At 34.5% G+C, this 20,418-nt stretch overlaps 1 protein-coding gene across 3 annotated transcripts in view; it reads right to left on the reverse strand.

The window, feature by feature from the left end:
- Positions 1-20,418, reverse strand: part of Nars2 (asparaginyl-tRNA synthetase 2, mitochondrial) — a 148,287-nt gene that overhangs the window by 64,383 nt on the left and 63,486 nt on the right. For 2 of the 3 annotated variants that reach the window (XM_077797640.1, XM_026387292.2), the window contains exon 6: positions 17,848-17,942. The exons of the other annotated variant lie outside the window; for it this stretch is intronic. In XM_077797640.1, coding sequence (XP_077653766.1) covers positions 17,848-17,942 — 95 coding nt within the window. The remainder of the gene's footprint in view (positions 1-17,847; positions 17,943-20,418) is intronic. 3 annotated transcript variants of the gene reach the window in all.

Here is a 20,418-nt window from a genome sequence, read left to right on the forward strand (position 1 = left end):
TTTATTAGCAACTGCAAAAGGACAGAAATTGAACCCTCACGACAGTGGGGAGAAACATCTAGATAAACTCCACATTCAGTGGAGTCCTGAAGATGTTGTAAAGTTAGATGACTATGATATTACACAACTTTGTGAACACAGCAAATACTACTGAACTGTATACTTTTAAAGAGTGAATTTTATGGTATGTGAATTATATCTCAATAAAATTGTTCTTAAAGAAATCATTTACTTGTCTGCATACAAGGCTCTCTCAGAAGCCTACCAAATACACTCTAACACCTATCAAGTTATGTCTCCCCTCTGTCTTCCCTATGATAAACACGCCTAGAATCTTTTTTTTTTTATTGTTGGTTGTTCAAAACATTACATAGTTCTTGATATATCATATTTCACATTTTGATTCAAGCGGGTTATGAACTCCCATTTTACCCCGTATACAGCTTGCAGAATCATATCAGTTACACTTCATTGCTTTACATATTGATATACTCATGTCTGTTGTATTCTACTGCCTTTCCTATCCTCTACTATCCCCCCTCCCCTCCCCTCCCCTCCCACGCCTAGAATCTTAAATTATTTCCTTAGGTCATGATATTCAGATCCTTCTTTATCCTGGCAGTTTTCCTAAAGTCAGACAGGATACAAAGTCACAAGTTTTTCATATAAAGTTTAATGAAAGAGTCTATGTATTCTGAAGTTGATAAGGAAACAGGACAGAAAAGTTACACAGTTTTCTAGCTTTTGATGACTTGGCTAAATATAATTTATTAAAAGATAATGGGCCTCACATGATCAAAGTACCAAAAGACATTTCCAGAGCCAAAACAAATAACTTATACTAGGATAACAGATTTTATTTCATGAAATGCTCTATAATAATGGGGAGAGAATTAACTGAACTTCTTTTGTGTTACGCATACAAAAGCAACAGAATCTACCTCAAATTTAATAGCCAGTGGTAATAAAATGCAAGTGACATTTAACAATGCACTTAGATAAAATCATTCTACTGATAATGTTGCCTTTTAATTCAATTCCACCTAGACAAGGTGAAGTTCCCTGCCACGTGCTCTTGCCCTTAGGACAACCTTCTTTATATTGACTACCTCACTTCTAATTTCTTATTTAATGTCCATCTTCCTCATATGGTCATGAAGGCTAGGATAACATCTATCTTATTCATCTCTATACCCCAGCATCTAGCCTAGTGCTTAGCACACAGTTGGTTTTCAATAAATGCTAAATTGAACTGAGATTGACTTTTGAGTCCTGAACCAGGCAATGTGGTACTAATAAAACAGAGACAAAGAAGAACAAGATAGAATTAGCAGAATTTACAGGCTAATGGGAAGATAATCTTATTATGAAAATTTTGATATTTTTGATAGTTGATAGAAATCCTTTTCCAATAGGTAGCTTTTATTCTGTATTAAGTGATAGTTATAAAATCAAATAAGACACAGTCCTTATATTCAAAAGCCCAAAGTCCAAGCTAGAGAAATAAATTAATGACTTCACTGAAATAAAATAGGTAAGCATTTAAACAAGAAAGAGGGCATTTAAACAAGAAAGAGGAGATGGTGGTGATGGAGTATTGGATGTAATCATTTTTAGGTTGAGTATGCACTGATGAGTGGGAGTAGTTAAGCTAGACAAAAGCATGGGGAAAGGACAGTCAAGGCAGCAGATGAATTTACGCACAGGAGCACACACACGTGAAACAGGGTGATGTGCTTAGAATATTACATGCAGTTTAAGACAGCTGGAGCAAAGGGAAGTAGAAGTGATTTAATGAAAGGAAGCAAAAGCTATGGGAATAGAACAATTTGGAATGATTTCCATATAATCTGGTTTGACAAAACTAAAAGGTTAGTAATGCCATTTCCTGAGACAAATAATTCAGAAGGAAAAACAGGTGTATGACTATGATAATGAATTAAAGGAGTTGAATTTGAGAAGCTTGTACAACCATCAATTGAAAAAAAAAGAGTAATTTCAATTTATAGTTTGATAGTTTGGCAAAGAGTCCATGTTAGAGATACGAACTTCACAATACTGTTCTTTGACCAACACCTTATAGTTGTCCAGGTTTTCACTTTAGCCCTTCCACACCAACAATTCAAGAAGACCACCAATTCTTTAAGTGCACCTTTGTTCCAGCATCACCCTGCATCCCTCTACCACTTCCTCACCATTATCATAACCTTCAGAACTTATCTACTTCCATTAAATTTACTTAGCAACATTCAACCCGTTTAACCCAAACCTCTGCATTCTCTGTACCTGAACTCAAGAAAGCTAACAATGCCTACTAAAAAGCCTCTGCCCTTGCTAATCAATCTCCCTGAAATGCTCATCCTCTGGTTATATTATACAAAAATATAATATTGGCAAGGTAATGATGAATTAATTTCAGGGTCACTTATACCAACATCTTCTAATTCATGTATCTATCTAAATTGGGTGCATTTTTAACATAAATAATACATTAAAAGAAGAAATCTCTGTGTTTCAAGGTCCCAATATCAGGAGATCAGCATAAAGAAGCTTCAGGATTATTCACATACAATCAGGAAAGGAAGCAAAAGCTATGGGAATAGAACAATTTGGAATAGGGTAATTAAAGATCTCAGTCTCATGGCAATAGCATCTCCATGAAAAGAGGAAAAGGAATGATTAATTCATTCAGAACTATTACAGTTAGTTCAACCTTATAGTAGAAACAGAGAAAAGTATTAAGAATGAGAATTCATGTTTCATGAATCCAATTTAACAGTATTTAAACTGAGTATCTACTATTTAACTATGAATTATGAAGATAGAGAACTAAGAAAAATGTTGTCAAGGGATTTATAATCTATGAGAAAATCATATATGAAAAAACCTCCAAATTGGCTAAACACTAAAAACAAGTTTTTTTTTTTTTTTTTTTAAAGACATGAAATAGGTGGGTACATTAAGAGAGCAGGGAAAAAATAGTTTTTTTTTGGAGGGGGTACCACAAATTGAACTCAGGGGCACTGGATCAGTGGGCCACATCTCCAGCTCTATTTTGTATTTCATTTCGAGACAGGATCTTGCTGAGTTGCTTAGCGCCTTACTTTTGCTGAGGCTGGCTTTGAACTTGCAATCCGCTTGCCTTAGTCTCCCAAGCTGCTGGGATTACAGGCATGTACCACCACGCCCGGCTAAGAAAAATAATTTCCATTAGAAAAAAAACAGAGGGTGTCAAGAAGGCATATTTCAGTTGAGCCTTTAGGAATGTGCAGATATGGAAAAAGCAGTCTAATGCTGTAGAGCATAAGAAGAGAGATATGCATGAAAATGTAGGCATGAATCACAACAAAAAGGTACTGATAATCAAATAAGTATAAATGAACAAAGTACCAAGTGGGTGAAGAATGAGAAAGAGACATGAACAGATGGGAAGGCAGCTGGGTACCCTTATAAGAGTAACTCAGATTAACTCAGGTACACATGTTGATATTCTCACCAAAGCCATCTAATAGAGCATATTAGACATGAATGTTTCATGGCTTCTGAGCTCAGTATATCTGAATTAATGAACAAACCCAAGGGAATGAGTTGAGGATTGCTCATACCAATCACAAACCTACTAATTAATCAAAATTGAGTGAAATCAGCCCAAATCCCAAGCTAATTTACTCCTTTCCAATAGAAAGTTTTATTTTTATTTTATTTTATTTTTTTGTTCTTTCTTCTGATTAGAAAGTGACAAACGCTAATTTTCCAAATCTGGAAAAGACAAATTCAAGGAAGGAAACAAAAACTTAGCATATAAAGCCACTTTTTACAAGTTGAATATCGGTGTACATTCATTCTACCTTTTTCCTCTACACATATGCACAATTTTAAAAATTGGAACCATGATGACTTTTTAAAATACATGCTATAAAGCTTTATCAAACACAATTTTTTTCTTTTCTTTTTTTTTTTTTTTTTGGTATCAGGGATTGAACCCAGGGGTGTTCAACCCCTGAGCCATATTCCTAGCTCCCTTTATAAATTTTTTAAATTTTGAGACAGAGTCTCATTAAGTTACTAGGACCTCGCTAAGTGGCTGAGACTGGTTTTGAACTCTTCCTGCCTTGGTCTCCAGAGCCATTGGGATTACAGATATGTGCCATCAGTCAGACTTTCTCACCAATGTTAAAGGCTGTACAGTAATCCAACATACAGATTAATCATAATTTAACCCTAAGCATTTTGCCAGATTCCATTATACCCAATTCTAAAGTTTTGAGTTTCTTTATTGAGCACTTCAAATTATTTATAAAAAATAAAATTTCATGATTCACATACTCTTAGAGATTGCATTAGTTTCCTGAGGCTGCCATGACAAATTGGGTGGCTTAAAACAACAGAAATTTATATCCTCAGCTGTGTAGGATAGAAGTCTGAAATTAGGATGTTGGCAGAGTCATATTCCCTCTGAAGGTTCCAGGAAAGAATTCTTTCTGGCCTCTTCCTAATTTCAGGTGGCATCAATCCAATCTCTGTTTATACATTCACGTGGTCTTCTCCCCTCTGTGTCTCTGTATCCAAATCTTTCTTTTCTTTCTCTTATAAAAACACTAGCCTTCTTTTCTCTGGGCACTGCCCATGGTACCTCCAATCCCATCTCTGAGGTGGCTACTGCTAACGGCTGGTGGTCTCTTCTCCAATCAGTTGCTGCCTGCACAGCTACTACCATTGCTGCTGCCTCCCCAAGGTCACCTGAAGGACTTCTTTCTGGATGCTGCTGCCCATGCAGCTGCACACACCGCTGGCCCAGACGCATATCGATGCTGCCCCCCAGAGATCGCCTGGGTAACACTTCCCTCACAGCTTCAGTTGCAGCCACCACTGCAGCCATTTCAGCACCACTCTTGCTGACCCACCACCTGCTGCCACCAACCACCGCCACTACCGCTGCTACCACTGCCTAGAGGACTGCTACTTGGGCAGTCTCCAGGTTTGGTTGCACGGGGCTGCAACCATCTTGGGGCGCTGACCAGGGCTTGGGGCCAGAGTACCAGCAGGTTTACTACCACAACAGCATGTGTCTGGGGACTCCAGCAGGGACCTGCCAGTCCAGTGCAGGGATGCCTATAGATTGGGAGGTGCCTGGGGTCTTCCTGCAGGAGCGCTGGTGGCCCCTGGCTTGCTGCTGAATCTCAGGGTTGCTCCTTTGCATGAGTGTATCCCTGGTGGTCTCTCTGCAAATAAGAGTAGCATTGAGATCTTGGAACTGCATTGTATCCGAGCCTGAGGTATTGAAGCCCAGATTGGTGGGATAGTGACTGGATCTCTGAGGGCAGATCTGGGCCTGATGATCCCATGAGATGTCAGAGACAGGGCTGACAAACTTTTGAATGCTGACAGAGACAGTTCGACTTTCCATCAAGATTTATTATATTTTACTTTCCTATTCACTAACATCTCTACCGTATTTGTATCTACCATATTGGGTGTTTTTTATGCATCAGTATATGGAGGACAAGGATATATGAATGGTGTTTTGCATTTTTGTTTTTATTTTTATATCTTTTTTTTTTCTCTTAGTTTGTATTCTTCCTATCACTTATCTGTTTTCTTGGATTCTCTTTCCAACTTTTCTCCAACCAACAGCCAATCTCTGTTGGCTCCTCTTCTACTCATCCTGTGAATCTTTGCTTCTAGCTTCTCTCTTCCTCCCTTGCAAAATTGCGTACTATGCTACTTCTGTTCTCTTGTCCACCATTTGAAATTGTAAACTGTTTTAGCAAATTTTCTATTTATACTATAGACAGTTAATTGAACTCATCATTTTGGCTTAATGTGAGAAAGCAGTAGATGCCTTAGTGGGAGCTATTAGGTTTAAGGCTATATATTGCTATACTGGGTACTGTAGTTATTGGTCTCATCATTAAAGGCAAGGAACTGGAAACCTTCAGGGACACTATAGATCTACCAGGTAGAATTTGTGCTGCCTTAGATCCATACTGCTAGATGGGAAAACACATGAACAACATGAAAAAAACAAGGGAATAAAACGACCCAAACAAACCAAGATGCTCCAATGACAGAAGCCACTGATAACACAGTAGAAGAAATGTCCAAGAAGGAGTTCAGAATACATATAAACTGATCTGTGAATTAAAGGATAGTATAAGGAGTGAAATAAAAGAAAAAATACTGGAAGTGAGGGGCTGGGGCTGTAGCTCAGTGGTAGAGAGCTTGCCTAGCATGTAAGAGGTGCTGGGTTTGATCCTTAGCACAAAATAAAAATAAAAAAATAAAGGCATTCTATCCATGTACAACTACAAAACATAAATAAATAAATAAAAATACAGGAAGTGAAAGATCACTTCAATAAAGAGTTAGAGATTGTGAAAAAAAACAAGCAGAAATCCTTGAAATGAAGGAACCAATAAACCAAATTATAAATTGAATAGAAAGCATCACCAACAGACTAGATCACGTGGAAGACAAAACCTCAGACAATGAAGATAAAATATATAATCTTGAAAGTAGAGTTGTCTATGCAGAGAGGATGAAAAGAAACCATGAACAGAACGTCTAGGAATTATGAGATAACATGAAAAGACCAAGAGTTATCAGAATTGATGAAAGAGCAGAGATACAAACCAAAGGGACAATCTTTTCAATGATATAATAGCAGAAAATTTCCCAAACCTAAAAAAATGGAATGGAAAAATCAAATATAAGAGGCTTACAGGACCCTAAATATATAAAATTACAGCAGACCCACACCAAGTTACATTGTAATGAGAATGACTAATAAACAGAATAAAGATAAAATCTTAAAGGCCGTGAGAGAAAAAAATCAAATTATGTTTAGGGGGAAACCAATTTGTATCTCAACAGATTTCTTAATCCAGGAGGCCCAGCATCATTCTAAAAAGAGAGCAATTGAAAGCATTCCTTCCAAAAACTGGAACAAGGCAAGGATGTCCTCTTTTACCACTTCTATTCAACCTAATCCTTGAAACTCTAACCAGAGCCATTAGACAGAAGAAAGAAATTAAAGGAATACAAATAGGTTAAGAAGAACTGAAACTATCATTATTTGCTAATGACATGATTCTATATTTAGAAGATCCAAAAAATTCCACTAGAAAACTTCTAGAACTAATGAATGAATTTGGCAAAGTAGCAGGATATAAAATCAACACCCATAAATTAAATGCATTCCTATACATCAGTGATGAATCCACTGAAAGAGAAATTAGGAAACTACCCCATTCACAATAGCCTCAAATAAAATAAAATACCTGGGAATCAATCTAACAAAAGAGGTGAGAGATCTCTACAATGAAAACTACAGAACTCTAAAGAAAGAAATTGAAGAAAACCTCAGAAGATGGAAAGATCTCCTATGCTTCTGGATAGGCAGAAATAATATTGTCAAAATGGCCATACTACCAAAAGGGTAATACAGATTTAATGCAATTCCTATTAAAATCCCAATGACATTCTTCATAGAAATAGAAAAAGCAATCATGAAATTTATTTGGAAAAATAAGAGACCCAGAATAGCCAAAGCAATCCTTAGCAAGAAAAGTGAAGTAGGAGGCATCACAATACCAGACCTTAAACTATACTGCAAAGCTATAGTAACAAAAATGACATGGTATTAGCACCAAACTAGACTTGTAGACCAATGGTACAGAATACAGGACTCATATGGTTATCTCATACTTGACAAAGGTGCCAAAAACATTCTTTGGAGAAAAGATAGCCTATTTAACAAATGGTGCTGGTGAAACTGGAAATCCATATGTAGCAAAATGAAATTAAACCTCTCACCCTACTCAAAAATCAACTCAAAGTGGGTCAAAAGACTTAGGCACTAGACCAGAGACCCTGTGCCTAATATAAGAAAAAGTAGGCCCAATTCTTCACCATGTTGTCCAAGGATCTGACTTCCTTAACAAGACCCCTAAAGTATAAGAAGTAAAATCAGGATTCAATAAATGGGATGTATTCAAATTAAAAAAGCTTCTTCTCAGAAAAGGAAATAATCAATAATGTGAGAAGAGAGCTTACAGAATTTGAGAAAATCTTTATCACATGTACCTCTGAAAAAGCATTAATCTCTAGGATATATAAAGAATTCAAAATAAATACATGAAAAAGTGTTCAACATCTCTAGCAATTAGAGAAATGCAAATCAAAACTAATCTAAGATTTCATCTCACACTAATCAAATAATGGCAATCATCAAGAATATAGGCAACAATAAATGTTGGCGAGGATGTGGGAAAAAGGTGCACTCATACATTGCTGGTGGGACTGCAAATTGGTACAACCACTATGGAAAGAAGTATAGAGATTACTCCGAAAACTTGGAATGGAACCTCTGTTTAACCTAACTCAGCTATCCCACTCCTCGGTTTATACGCAAAGGACTTAAAATCAGTATATATAGTAATGCAGCCATGTCAATCTTTAGAGCAGCTCAATTCACGATAGTTAAACTATGGAACTAATCTAGGTGTCCTTCAATAGATGAATGAATAAATAAAATGTGGTATATATATTCAATGGAATATTACTCAGCTTTAAAGAAGAATGAAATTATGGCATTTGCCAATAAATGGATGGAATTGGAGAATATCATGCTAAGTGAAATAAGCCAATCCCCAAAAGTCAAAGGCCAAATGTTTTCTCTAATATGTGGATGCTAATTCACAATTAAGGGGGTGGGAAACTAGGGAAGAACAGAGTTACCTTAGATTAGGTAGAGGGAAGGGAGGAGAGTGGAGGGGGGAAGGAAACAGACATATATATATATATGCGACTGCATGACCAATGTGATTTTGTAACATGTACACTCAGAAAAATCAGAAATTATATCCCATCTATGTATATCAAAGTACATAAATGCATTCTACTGTCATGTATAACTAATTAAAACAAAAAAAATTTAAAAAAAGATGCTAGCCTTAATTTAGGGCCCACCCTAATCCTATATAATCTCATCTTCATTTACAAAAACTCTATCCCTAATAAGACTGCATTCACAGGTTAGGACTTATCCTTTTATGGGACACAATCCAAGCCACTAAAGAGGTCATCTAGAAAATACAGAAATCTCTAGGATTTTAAAAGTAGAATAAATCCCACTGAATCCTTTCATAGATCTAAGGTACATAAGGGATTTTAGAAATGTTATTTTTCTTATATCTTGAAAACATCTCACTAGTTCATGATTTTAGGAATGACTTCATCATTACTCATTAATTGCTCCTAGTATGTTAAAATAATTAAAATAAAAGTAAATAAAATAATTTACTAATTATAGAAGAATGATGGGTGCTTAAGAAGATGTAATAGTGAGATAAACTATTACCACTTTATTGTCTTCAGTTTCCTTACACAAAATATTATGTCATATTTCAAGAAAGTTTAAGAAAAGCCTGAATATACAATAACTAGACTTTTTGTAGCTTTCACAGAACACAATTGGAAATTCAGATATTTTATTTTTCATTAATAATACCAAAGAGAAAAATGATAAAGAATAACACCTCAGTTATTAGACAAATCAGCAAGTGAATGCAAATAGACAGCAACAATCTATTCACTAATAAAGATGTTAAAATTAATTATGTAAGTGAAAACTCATATACGACGAGGCTTTGGATAATGGTTACCTAAATGAATTTTCTCAAGAACTGTTAAATGAACACCACTTTTCAAAGGACAAAAAAGTATTTTTCACCCAATTAGTTATTTGGCATCATGCAATAATTTTCAACAAGAACTTGGACCATACCATTTTAATAATGTGAATGCAAGTACCAGAAGTAATAAGGAAATAGAACTATTAAATATGTTTTGAAATATAAAGTCAAAATATTAAGCACAGGCTAGGTGCAGTGGTGCACACCTGAAATTCCAGCAATTTGGGTAGCTGAGGCAGGAGGACTGTAAATTGAGACTAGTAACTTAGTAACTTAGCCAGGCCCTAAGAAACTTAAAGAGAACCTGTCTCAAAATAAAAAATTAAATGACTGGGGATGTAGCTCAGGGTAAATCAATGGTTAAAAGAAAAAATAAAAAAGAAAGAAAGACAGCTAGTATATTTTCCAGGTTCAAGAATGGAAGTGATGAATAGTAAATTGTATTGGCTGGGCTCACAGAGTCACTGGGGTGCTTTTAAAACCCAGAAATGTGAGGATGAAAATTTGAGCTTGTCAACATCAAGAAGTAAAATCACAAACCACAGAATGGGGAAAAATATTTCCAAATAACTTATCTGATAAGGGACTTGTATTCAGAATATGTAAAAAAATTTCATAACTCAATAACAAAAGACAACCATATTTTTAAAATGAGCCAAGAATTTATACAGACATTTCTCCAAAGAAGAAAGAGATGGCCAATAAGCACATGAAAAGATGCTCAACATCATTAGGGAAATGCAAATCCAATCCACAGTGAAATATTATTTCATACCTCCTAGAATAGATATAATAAAAAAAGACATATGTGGGGAATGGTGGCACATACTTGTAATCTCAGCTACTTGGAAAGCTGAGGCAGGAGGATCTCAAGTTTGAGGCTAGCCTGGGCAACTTAGAAAGCTCTGTCTAAAAATAAAAAGTGTGGGGATTTAGCTCAGTGGTAGAATGCCCTGGGTTAAATCCTTTGTAACGGGGTAGAAATAAAAGACAGACAATAATTATGTATTGGCAAGGATGTAGAGAAACTGGAAGTTTTATATATTGTAGGTGGGACTGTAAAATGGAGCAGCTACTGGGAAAATAGTCTAGAAGTTGCTCATAGTTACAAATCAAGTTAACATATAACCCAGAAATTCCCCTCCTAGCTATGTATCCAAGAGGAGTAAAAACATGTCCTCACAAAATATTCTACTTCAATGTTCACAGCAGTATTACTCATCATAGCTCAAAAGGAGAAAGAATCCAAATGCTCATTATCTGATAAGTGGAATAAACAAAATATGATACACTCATGTAATGGAATGTTATTTGTCAATAAAAAGGAATGAAGTACTGACTCATGCTACAACATGGATGAATTTTGAAAAAATTACCTAACAAATTACGAGATTGTGCGACTCCATCTATATCAAATATCCAGAATAGGCAAATTTGTAAAGAAAATTGATTAGTGACTCCTACTAAGCATAGGATAGGGAGTGGTTGCTAATGGGAATAAGTTTCTTTTGAGGGTGGTAAAAATATTCTAAAATTATTATAGTGATTTTTTTAACAACTGCAAAAATGAGAAAACCCACTGAATTGTACAATTTAGATTTGTGAATTCTATATTATGTAAATTATTTCTCCATAAAGCAGTATAAAAATTACTACTAGATTTACTATCTTTAAGTTCTTACAAAATTCCTAATAAAGTTGATTTTTACTATACCTTTAGTTTTACTTCTCTATTTATTCATGTGATGACTTTAAAATATTTGTTAAATAAGATCATAAGCTGCAGATGGTAAATGTCAATGACTATTTTTCTTGGTTTACTGTGGGTTAACCATTTTTTTGAAAGAACATTTAGATTATTAGAAATTTTTTACTATTATAAATAAAACTGCTTTCAACATTTTTATTTATAAATCTCCATACAGTTATCAGATCATCATGTTAAGAAAAAAAAATCCCAGAAATGAAATTCTGCGAAAAAAAGTATTCCTCCAGAAAGACTGTACCAATTTATACTTTGAACAACAATGTTCAAGAATATTAGTTTTAACTTGAAATATTCCTGTTTATGGCTTAGTACAAAACAAAAACCAAATCATCACTGCTGAAAAGAGAAAAAGAGGAAAAAAAGAAACAATAAATAATGCTTTCAAATACATGAGGCTGATACTCTCATTCTGTTTTTAACTGATAAAAAATAGGATATTTTATTACATTTCTTAACATGTTTTGCAATTTAGAGCATTACTGACTCTCAGAATGAGCTTTCCACTTATAAGAATTCAAAGAAAACATAAGTTTTCCAATTAAAAAAAAAAAAAAAGCTGGGTGTAGTGGCATACACCTGTAATCTGAGTGACTTGGGAGGCTGAGGTAAGAGGATCACAAATTTGAGGTGAGCCTCAGCAACTCAATGAGGCCCTAAGCAACTTACTTAGACCCTGTCTCAAAATAAAAAATAAAAAGGGCTGGAAATGTGGCTCAGTGGTTAGGAGCTCCTGGATTCAATCCCTGAAACAAACAAACAAACAAAACTGTGTGTGTGTGTGTGTGTGTGTGTACGTAGCTAAATCTACTGAGAGGTAATCAAAAGCAGTAACCGCCCTTGACCAACCCCAGTAGTAGAAAGTATATCCAGTGATCAAATCTTGGTTTCTAATAAAAGAAACCATGGTCCTTAGAGAAATGGCTGATTTTAGGGCCAGGGTAGATAAAATAAACCTGGGAAAACTGGGAAATAACAAAGATGTCCTTTAATTGGTAAATGGATAAACTGTGTTACCTACAGATAACAGAATATTATTTGGTGCTAAAAAAATGTACTATCAAGCAATTAAAAGACAGGGAAGAACTTTAATATTACTTCCCTAAGAAAACGAAGCTAACCTGAAAAGGCTAGATACTAAATTTCCAACTACATAACAGAACAGAAAAGGCAAAGCTACTGAGACACTGAAAAGATCAATGGTCCTAGGGATTAGGAGGGAGGGATGACTAGGTAGAGGAGAGAGAATTTTTAGGGTAGTGAAACTATTATGTACAATACTATAGAGGCAGATACATGCCATTACAGATTTGTCAAAATGCACAGAATTTACAACTCCAAGAGTAAACTCTAATGTGAACTTATAGACTTAGGGTGATAATGATGTGTCAGTGTAGATATGACAACTCTTGAAAGAAAAGAGAGAAGCGAGTTGAGGATGGAACAAAGCGAAAGAAAGGAAAGAAAACAATGCTTAAAGGTAAGCAAACCTAAGAAACAATAACAAAACAACAACAAACTGGGGCATCCTGTGATATCAGAGAATAAGGAAGTATTGACAGGATAGACAAATGCCAAAGGGACACAAGAGTCAATCTGCATGAGTTTTCAATAATTAAAAGTGAAAATGGCTTAAGCAACAAAGTAAATAACACAGTACTGAATGATAACCCAACTATAAAATAAATATACATGAGTCCATTCTGATGTAAATGAACTTAATAAACAAAAGTGAGGAGATAACCAGTCTTCCATATAGAATTTCAAATATTCCCCCTCTACAAATTGGTAGTTAATTCCATCTCCCACCCTCCAAATTCCCATCCCCAGTGAGAGGAGACAGACCTAGAGACTTATTTCCACAGAATAAAGTATTTTCAGGGGAGAAACAAAACAAACACTACTGCAAGTAAGTAAGGTATCACCATATGTATATCACGTATTCCTTGAGATGATGAGAAGAACACTTTGTCTTTGTGGCATTCTTTCCAAAAACCAAAAAAACTTCAGTCTAATCATAAGAAAAATAAAGAAACCCAAATTAGGGTACATTCAACAGGTCATAAAGAAGAAGATTGAGAAACTGTCACAGATTGGAAGAGACTTGGGCAACAAGAGAGCTAAGCTTTATATGGTTCCCTGAACTGAATCCTGGAAAAAGAAAGACGATATTAATAGAAAGACTGGTGAAATCTAAATAAAGTCTGGCATTTAGTTACTAGTTACTAGTAATGTACTAATAATGGGTTCTCAGTTTTGACAGATGCACCATGGTAATGGGGGAAAGTGGGTAGGGGGTACTATATAAAATGTGTACTACCTCTGCAACTTTTGAATGTTATCTAAAATTATTCTGAAACAGAATACTTATTTTAAAAACTTTTTAAAAATTAACTTCAAAATGGAGCCTTAAACCTACCAAACTAACATAGATGACCTTTTGGAAAATGCTAACCTTCTAAATTTAACTACCATTTATACCATTTTAAAAGTCTTTTAAAATAAAATTAAACAAAAAACAAAGCTGAGGGGAAAAGGACCAACAATCTCTTACTACATATTAAATCATGCATTATTCAGAAACATGATATATTTTATATTAATAGTCCCAGAACTATGTTTATTAAACTAGGAACATATGATTGACATTATCAGAAAAACTTCATAACACATTATAAAAATAAGACCTAATAATTCACCAGTTTAATACTCTGTTAAGTTTCACTGTACCCTCTTTTGTAGTTCAGGTCACTTTACTGGGAAAGAGGCATGTTTAATATATTCATAGTATCACACTACAGAAATAAGTATTTGGTAAATTTATATCTTCCCCTGTTATGATACTTCTGGTTATCAACAGGGTACCTTATAAAGAAATGAATACTGAAAGGTGGTTAAAAAAAGTTATCCAAACACTGGACATAAAGCAAAAAGGTGGACAGCTTTTAAAAAGTGATTTCTGGGACTGGAGTTGTAGCTCAGCGGTATAGTGCTCTCCTGGCATATGCGAGGCGCTGAGTTCGATCCTCAGTACCACATAAAAATAAATAAACAAAATAAAGGTATAAAAAGTGACATCTTTCAAATTAAAGAGCTTTTGTACAGAAAAGGAAGCAAATAGGAATGTGAAGAGAGAACCTACAGAAAGGGAGAAAACCTTTGCTAATTACTGTTCTTACAGAGGATTAATATCTAGAATATATAAGGAACTCAAAAAACTTTACACCAAAAAATTAAATAACCCAATTAATAAATGAGTAAGTGAATTAAACAGACACCTCTGCAAAGATACAAATGACCACAAATATATGAAAAAATGTTCAATATCATTAGTAATTAGGGAAATGCAAATCAAAACTACACTGAGCTGGACAAAGTGGCACACGCCTATAATTCCAGCAGCTCCAGAGGCTAAGTCAGGAGGATCTAGAGTTCAAAGTCAGCCTCAGCAATAGCATAGTGCTAAGCAACTCAGTGAGACCCTGTCTCTAAATAAAATACAAAATAGAGCTGGAGATATAGTTCAGTGGTCTGGTGGCCCTGAGCTCAATCCCCAGTGCTTAAAAAAAAACAAAACCTACACTGAGATTTCATCTCACACCAATCAGAATGGCAGTAATCAAGAATACAAATAATGATGAATGCTGGAGAGGATGTGGAAAAAAAGAACATTCTTACACTGTTGGTTAGATTGTAAATACAAGCACTATGAAAATCAGTATGGAGGTTCCTCAAAAGATTAGGCATGGAACCACCATATGAACAAGCTATACCACTCTTTTTTTTAAAGAGAGAGTGAGAGAGGAGAGAGAGAGGAGAGAGAGAGAGAGAGAATTTTTTTTTTTAATATTTATTTTTTAGTTCTCGGCGGACACAACATCTTTGTTGGTATGTGGTGCTGAGGATCGAACCCGGGCCACACGCATGCCAGGTGAGCACGCTAACCACTCTTTGATATTTAATCTGAAGAATTAAAGTCAGTGATACAGTGATACATGCATACCCATGTTTACAGCAGCACAATTTATAACAGCCAAACTAAGCAACCAGCCTAGATGGCTATCAACTAATAAATGAATAAAGAAAATGTGGTGAATATATATACACAATGGAATTTTATTCAGTCCTAAAGAAAAATGAAATTGTTATTTGTAAGAAAATGGATGGAATTAAAAGCCATTATGTTAAGCAAAATAAATTAAACTCAGAAGGTTAAAGGTTGTATGTTTTTTTCTCATCTGCAGAAGCTAGAGAGAAAAAGGTGAAGAAAGGTAGGGGTGGATCTCATGAAAATCCAAGGGATCAGAAGAGGAAAGGGAGCTGGGGAAGGAGGTATGGAGGGAGAAGGGAAGTACTGGGGATGATACTGGTCAAATTATATTGTTATACTGTGTATTGTGTGCACAAAGGAATATGTAACAACAAATCCCATTGTTAATTGATACAACTAATGCACCAATTAAAAAATGTGGAGGGAAAACAGTGATGTCCTTTCTTTTCTTTTTTTTTTTTTTAGAGAGAATTTTTATTATTTATTTTTTAGTTCTCGGCGGACACAACATCTTTGTTTGTATGTGGTGCTGAGGATCGAACCCGGGCCGCACGCATGCCAGGCAAGCGCGCTACCGCTTGAGCCACATCCCCAGCCCCGTGATGTCCTTTCAATATGATGTAGGGATTCACACCCATTCAAAGGTTATTTAATTACTTAGGGGAATGTACGAGCTCTATTCTTCTACTTACTACTAATTAAATATCCTAGATTAAGTGAAGTTACTTGTTAACCTAAAGTTTTATCCAGCCATTTCTTTCAGGGAGAAGAGATGATCCCCATGGCTAGGATCTACTGGTCTGTAGGACATCAACCAGTTTGTAACTAATGTAGAAATCTTATTCCACCAGATGTTAAATTGCCTATGAATATGGAGCTCCTTAGGTGCTATTTGAAACAGCCTACTTCATTGTTCCCTAAGCAATTAACTAATTAAGTAAAGTCTTTGATACATGTTCACTTATATTTGTATCAGTGATGGTTTTAATTTTTAAAAATTATACTTTGACAGGCATAAGAAGCTTTCTAAGATATGACTGACATCACCTTACCGACTATCAGCCAGCCCTGCAAATCCTAGTCTTGCAGAGCTATTATGATAACAATTTTTCTGGATAGTAATCTGGTAAAACTACATGGAATTATCAAATAACTTCTGTCTGAAAGATAAAGTAAAAAACAATTTAAGTATATGTTATTTTCAAGATCATCTTTGTTCTACCCTTGACTTTCCATCCTGCCCTAAAGTATGTATAGATATAAACACGCAGTCTATTTTATTACATTTCCCTTAAGTTTTCCCACTTGTGCATTTTTAAACAATGGGGAACACAAAGATTCTTTTCTCTCAAGCTATTTTCTGAAAAGACTGTTAAGGCCCAATCCCTATGTCAGAAAACAAAGATTCATATAGGAAAAGCAGTACTTATTGGTCAACATTAAGAAACTACTTACAACTGGGTATGGTAGCTAAATGCCTGTAATCCCAGCTACTCAAGAGGCTGAAGCTGGAGGATCCCAAGTTCAAGGGCAGCCTCAGTCACTTAGTGAGGCTATAAGCAACTTGATGAGACCCTGTCTCAAAATAAAAAATTTTAAAAGGCTGGGGATATAGTTCAGTGGTAAAGTGCCCATGAGTTCAATTTCAATACCAACAAAACAAAATAACCTCCCTCCAAAAAAGGAAAGAAATAAACTATCTACAGAATCACAGAACATAAGATTTAGACAGGATTTAAAGATCTTCTTGCTTAATCCCTTGTTTTAAGAAAAGGAAGTTGAGCCCAAAGAAATACAATGATTTTCTAGAGGGCTGACAGTGACTAAAATTAATTTTTTTGATCTTATTTTAAAGACTTGTTAATGGGTCTCACAATGGATCCATGGGTAAATTTTCTTTATTTAAACCACTTGTTGAAAACAAAATGCTTCCTTCTATCTGTTTCAGGTACCTTTCTTTTTCTAAGTCAAACAGGTTAATACCTGATTCAGGTGTGAATTATGAACTGTTCTTATTTCCATACATATTATTAATTTTACTCAAAGTCTGATTACATGGATTAGTAAAAAGAAAAAAATCCCAAATTCACATTTTCAGTGTTCCATATTTTACTAAAAACAAAAGTCTAGACTAATGTGGATTTTTTTTTTAAAAAAAAAAAACAAAGAAACCTGGATTTTGTCAAACTGTCAATCTAAATATACTTTTGGTAAATTCAAGTAGACTATAAAGGCTAATTTCAATTTTTAGGTATGAGCACTGGGAAGGGAAGCACTATTTTCCCATCACCCAAACCACAATCAGCACAAGGAAAATAGAAAATAAAATTCTGTACCCTGACATCACTTCTAGATGAAGCTGTCCTGATACAGTTAAGAAAGCAGGAACATTGAAGAAATTCTCCTCAGGTAACTTTATTTTGCTTGAAGGCTGCAAAGGAAAAACATAAGCCACAGAAAGCTATTACATATTTTGCTTTACTTTTCACATTTACACACATGCCAGAACTAAAAATCAGTGCAATTCAACCTATGCAAGGACTGATCATTCTCAAGAAAATAAAGGTGGTTCTCAGCACATATCTAAAAGAGAAAATGCCTATTTAGAAAATACGAAAGTCATGTAAATTTTGCCCCATTTTTTAAAACACAAAAACCAAGGGATGAGGTACCTTTGTTATAAAGTATACTTCTCCATAAAAAGTGATTCTGATTAAGGGGCAAACCAAGGCTAGAGTTTCTAAATTTATAATTTTAAATGCAAAGAATTACATAATTTCTCCAACTTCTAACCTACAGCTGAGGCTTAATTTTCTCAAGGGAATAGCCTTTGGAACACATTATTAAGACAGTGACAGTGCTTTTAACAGAGTTTTTTGTTAACACATTATAAAGTTATAAACAAATTACAATCAACCCTTTGTATCTACAAGTTCTGCATTTGCAGATTCAGCCAACCTCAGATTGAAAATATTCAGAAAAAGAAAAACTTTCATCTGTTCTGAATGCATACAATTTTTCCTTGTCATCATCCCCCAAACAGTACAGTTTAGTAACTATTTACATAGCTTTTACATTACATTAGGTGTCATAAGTAATTAAGAAATGATTTAAAGTATATGGAGGATGTGCATGGGTAATAAGTGAATGTATGCTATATTTTTATATAAAGAACATGAGCATTTTCAGATTTTGGTATTCTTGGGGTCTTGGAATCAATCAATGGCACACAGATACCTAGGGATTAAGCTCTATTAAATATTCACTGCAGTTAAGAAGTAGAAATAATTCAACCCAATCTTTAAAGGATACAATGAGCAATTAGGCATTTATAAACTTTTATGTAGAGAGAATGATTATTCCATTTGAAAAAGGTAATAAACAAGCCAGCCAACATTTATAAGAGGTGTGCTTAGAAACAAAGCTACTTTGGGGTCCAAGTACAATTTAAACAATATAGTTAAGAAAACTTCTGAATCAAGTTTATTACTATCATACTACTTTTTTGGAAGAAAGCAAAATTTTCTAATCTCATATTTTAAACTGCACATTTATTGAAAGTGTTTTAGTGTTAACAGTGAAGTTATCATACAATAAAGTCAATTTTAAGTATGTAATAGAAAACATAGGACTCCTTTGAATACACTCAACACCAAACATTAAATTATGGAAACACATGAAATAAAGGTATCATTTAATTTCATTGTCTATTCTAAAACTACTGCATATTATGTGTAGATGTGTGAGTTTAAATAAGAAATTGAAAATTTTCATTTTATTTTTTCAAACTTACTTTGCTATTGACCCTAGAGATCCTATACATAAATTATTTTTTAAAAGTCCATCTTTGGGCTGGGGATGTAGCTCAGTGGCAGAATGTTTGTCTAGCGCATACTAGATTCTTGGGTTCAATCTGTAGAATTTCAAATAACAACAAAAAACTTTAGATCCCATTAATGAGGAAAGAATATTGTTTTCAAGGACTTATATACTCAAGACTAATTGACCTCAAAATAAAAGCTATGTTCTGTGTTATTTCATAACTAATTATTCACTGAAGAACTGCTTTCCAAATAAGGTCCCGAAAACTTTGTAAGTCTATAATACCCTCTCCCCTTCACTTCTTTGGTCTATAATTTGCATAGGGTATTTATCCCAAATTTACTTAAAGCAATTTCTGTCATTCCTTGTACATTTAAAAAAGTCTGGTCTTTATTTCTAGATTTTAATCTTTTACTTATTAGCACTAGTACAAAATGGATTCTGATCTTATATATTTAACCATTTTAAATGGGTGCAAACAGGGCTGGGGTTGTGGCTCAGCAGTACTCGCCTAGCATGTGCGGAACACTGGCTTTGATCCTCAGCACCACATAAAAATAAAATAAATGTATTGTGTCCAACCACAACTAAAATAAAATATTTTTTTAAAATGGGTACAAACATAATGCCACTTCATTATACCTCCCAAGATATGTGCGACTGTTTATCATTGAAATAACTATGTTATTATAAATTATTTTTCTATCTTATAATTATTAAATTGATTTTTTCTTCCATATTTTTATTGGTTTATTATAGTTGTAGTTAATGGTGGAATTTGTTGTTACGTATTTGTATATGCTCACGATAAAACAACATAATTTGGCCAATATCATTTCCTAGTATTTTTCCTTTCACTTCTCTCCTCTCTCCCCTGGACTCAGTGTAGTTTTCTTTCTTTCTTTCTTTTTTTAATTAGAGCCTATAGATGGTAATGGTGTTCACAAACTCATAAATGCATGGATTCGATTTTGGTTCACAATCACCCCTTTTCCCTCTGGCCCTCACTCTCCTCCCCTATTATCTTTCCTCTACTCTGCTAGATTTCTTTTCACTTGTCTATTTGTTCTTTTTACTTATACATA

Source organism: Urocitellus parryii, chromosome 4 (assembly GCF_045843805.1).
Source record: "Urocitellus parryii isolate mUroPar1 chromosome 4, mUroPar1.hap1, whole genome shotgun sequence".
In the NCBI taxonomy this organism is placed as follows: Eukaryota; Metazoa; Chordata; class Mammalia; order Rodentia; family Sciuridae; genus Urocitellus; species Urocitellus parryii.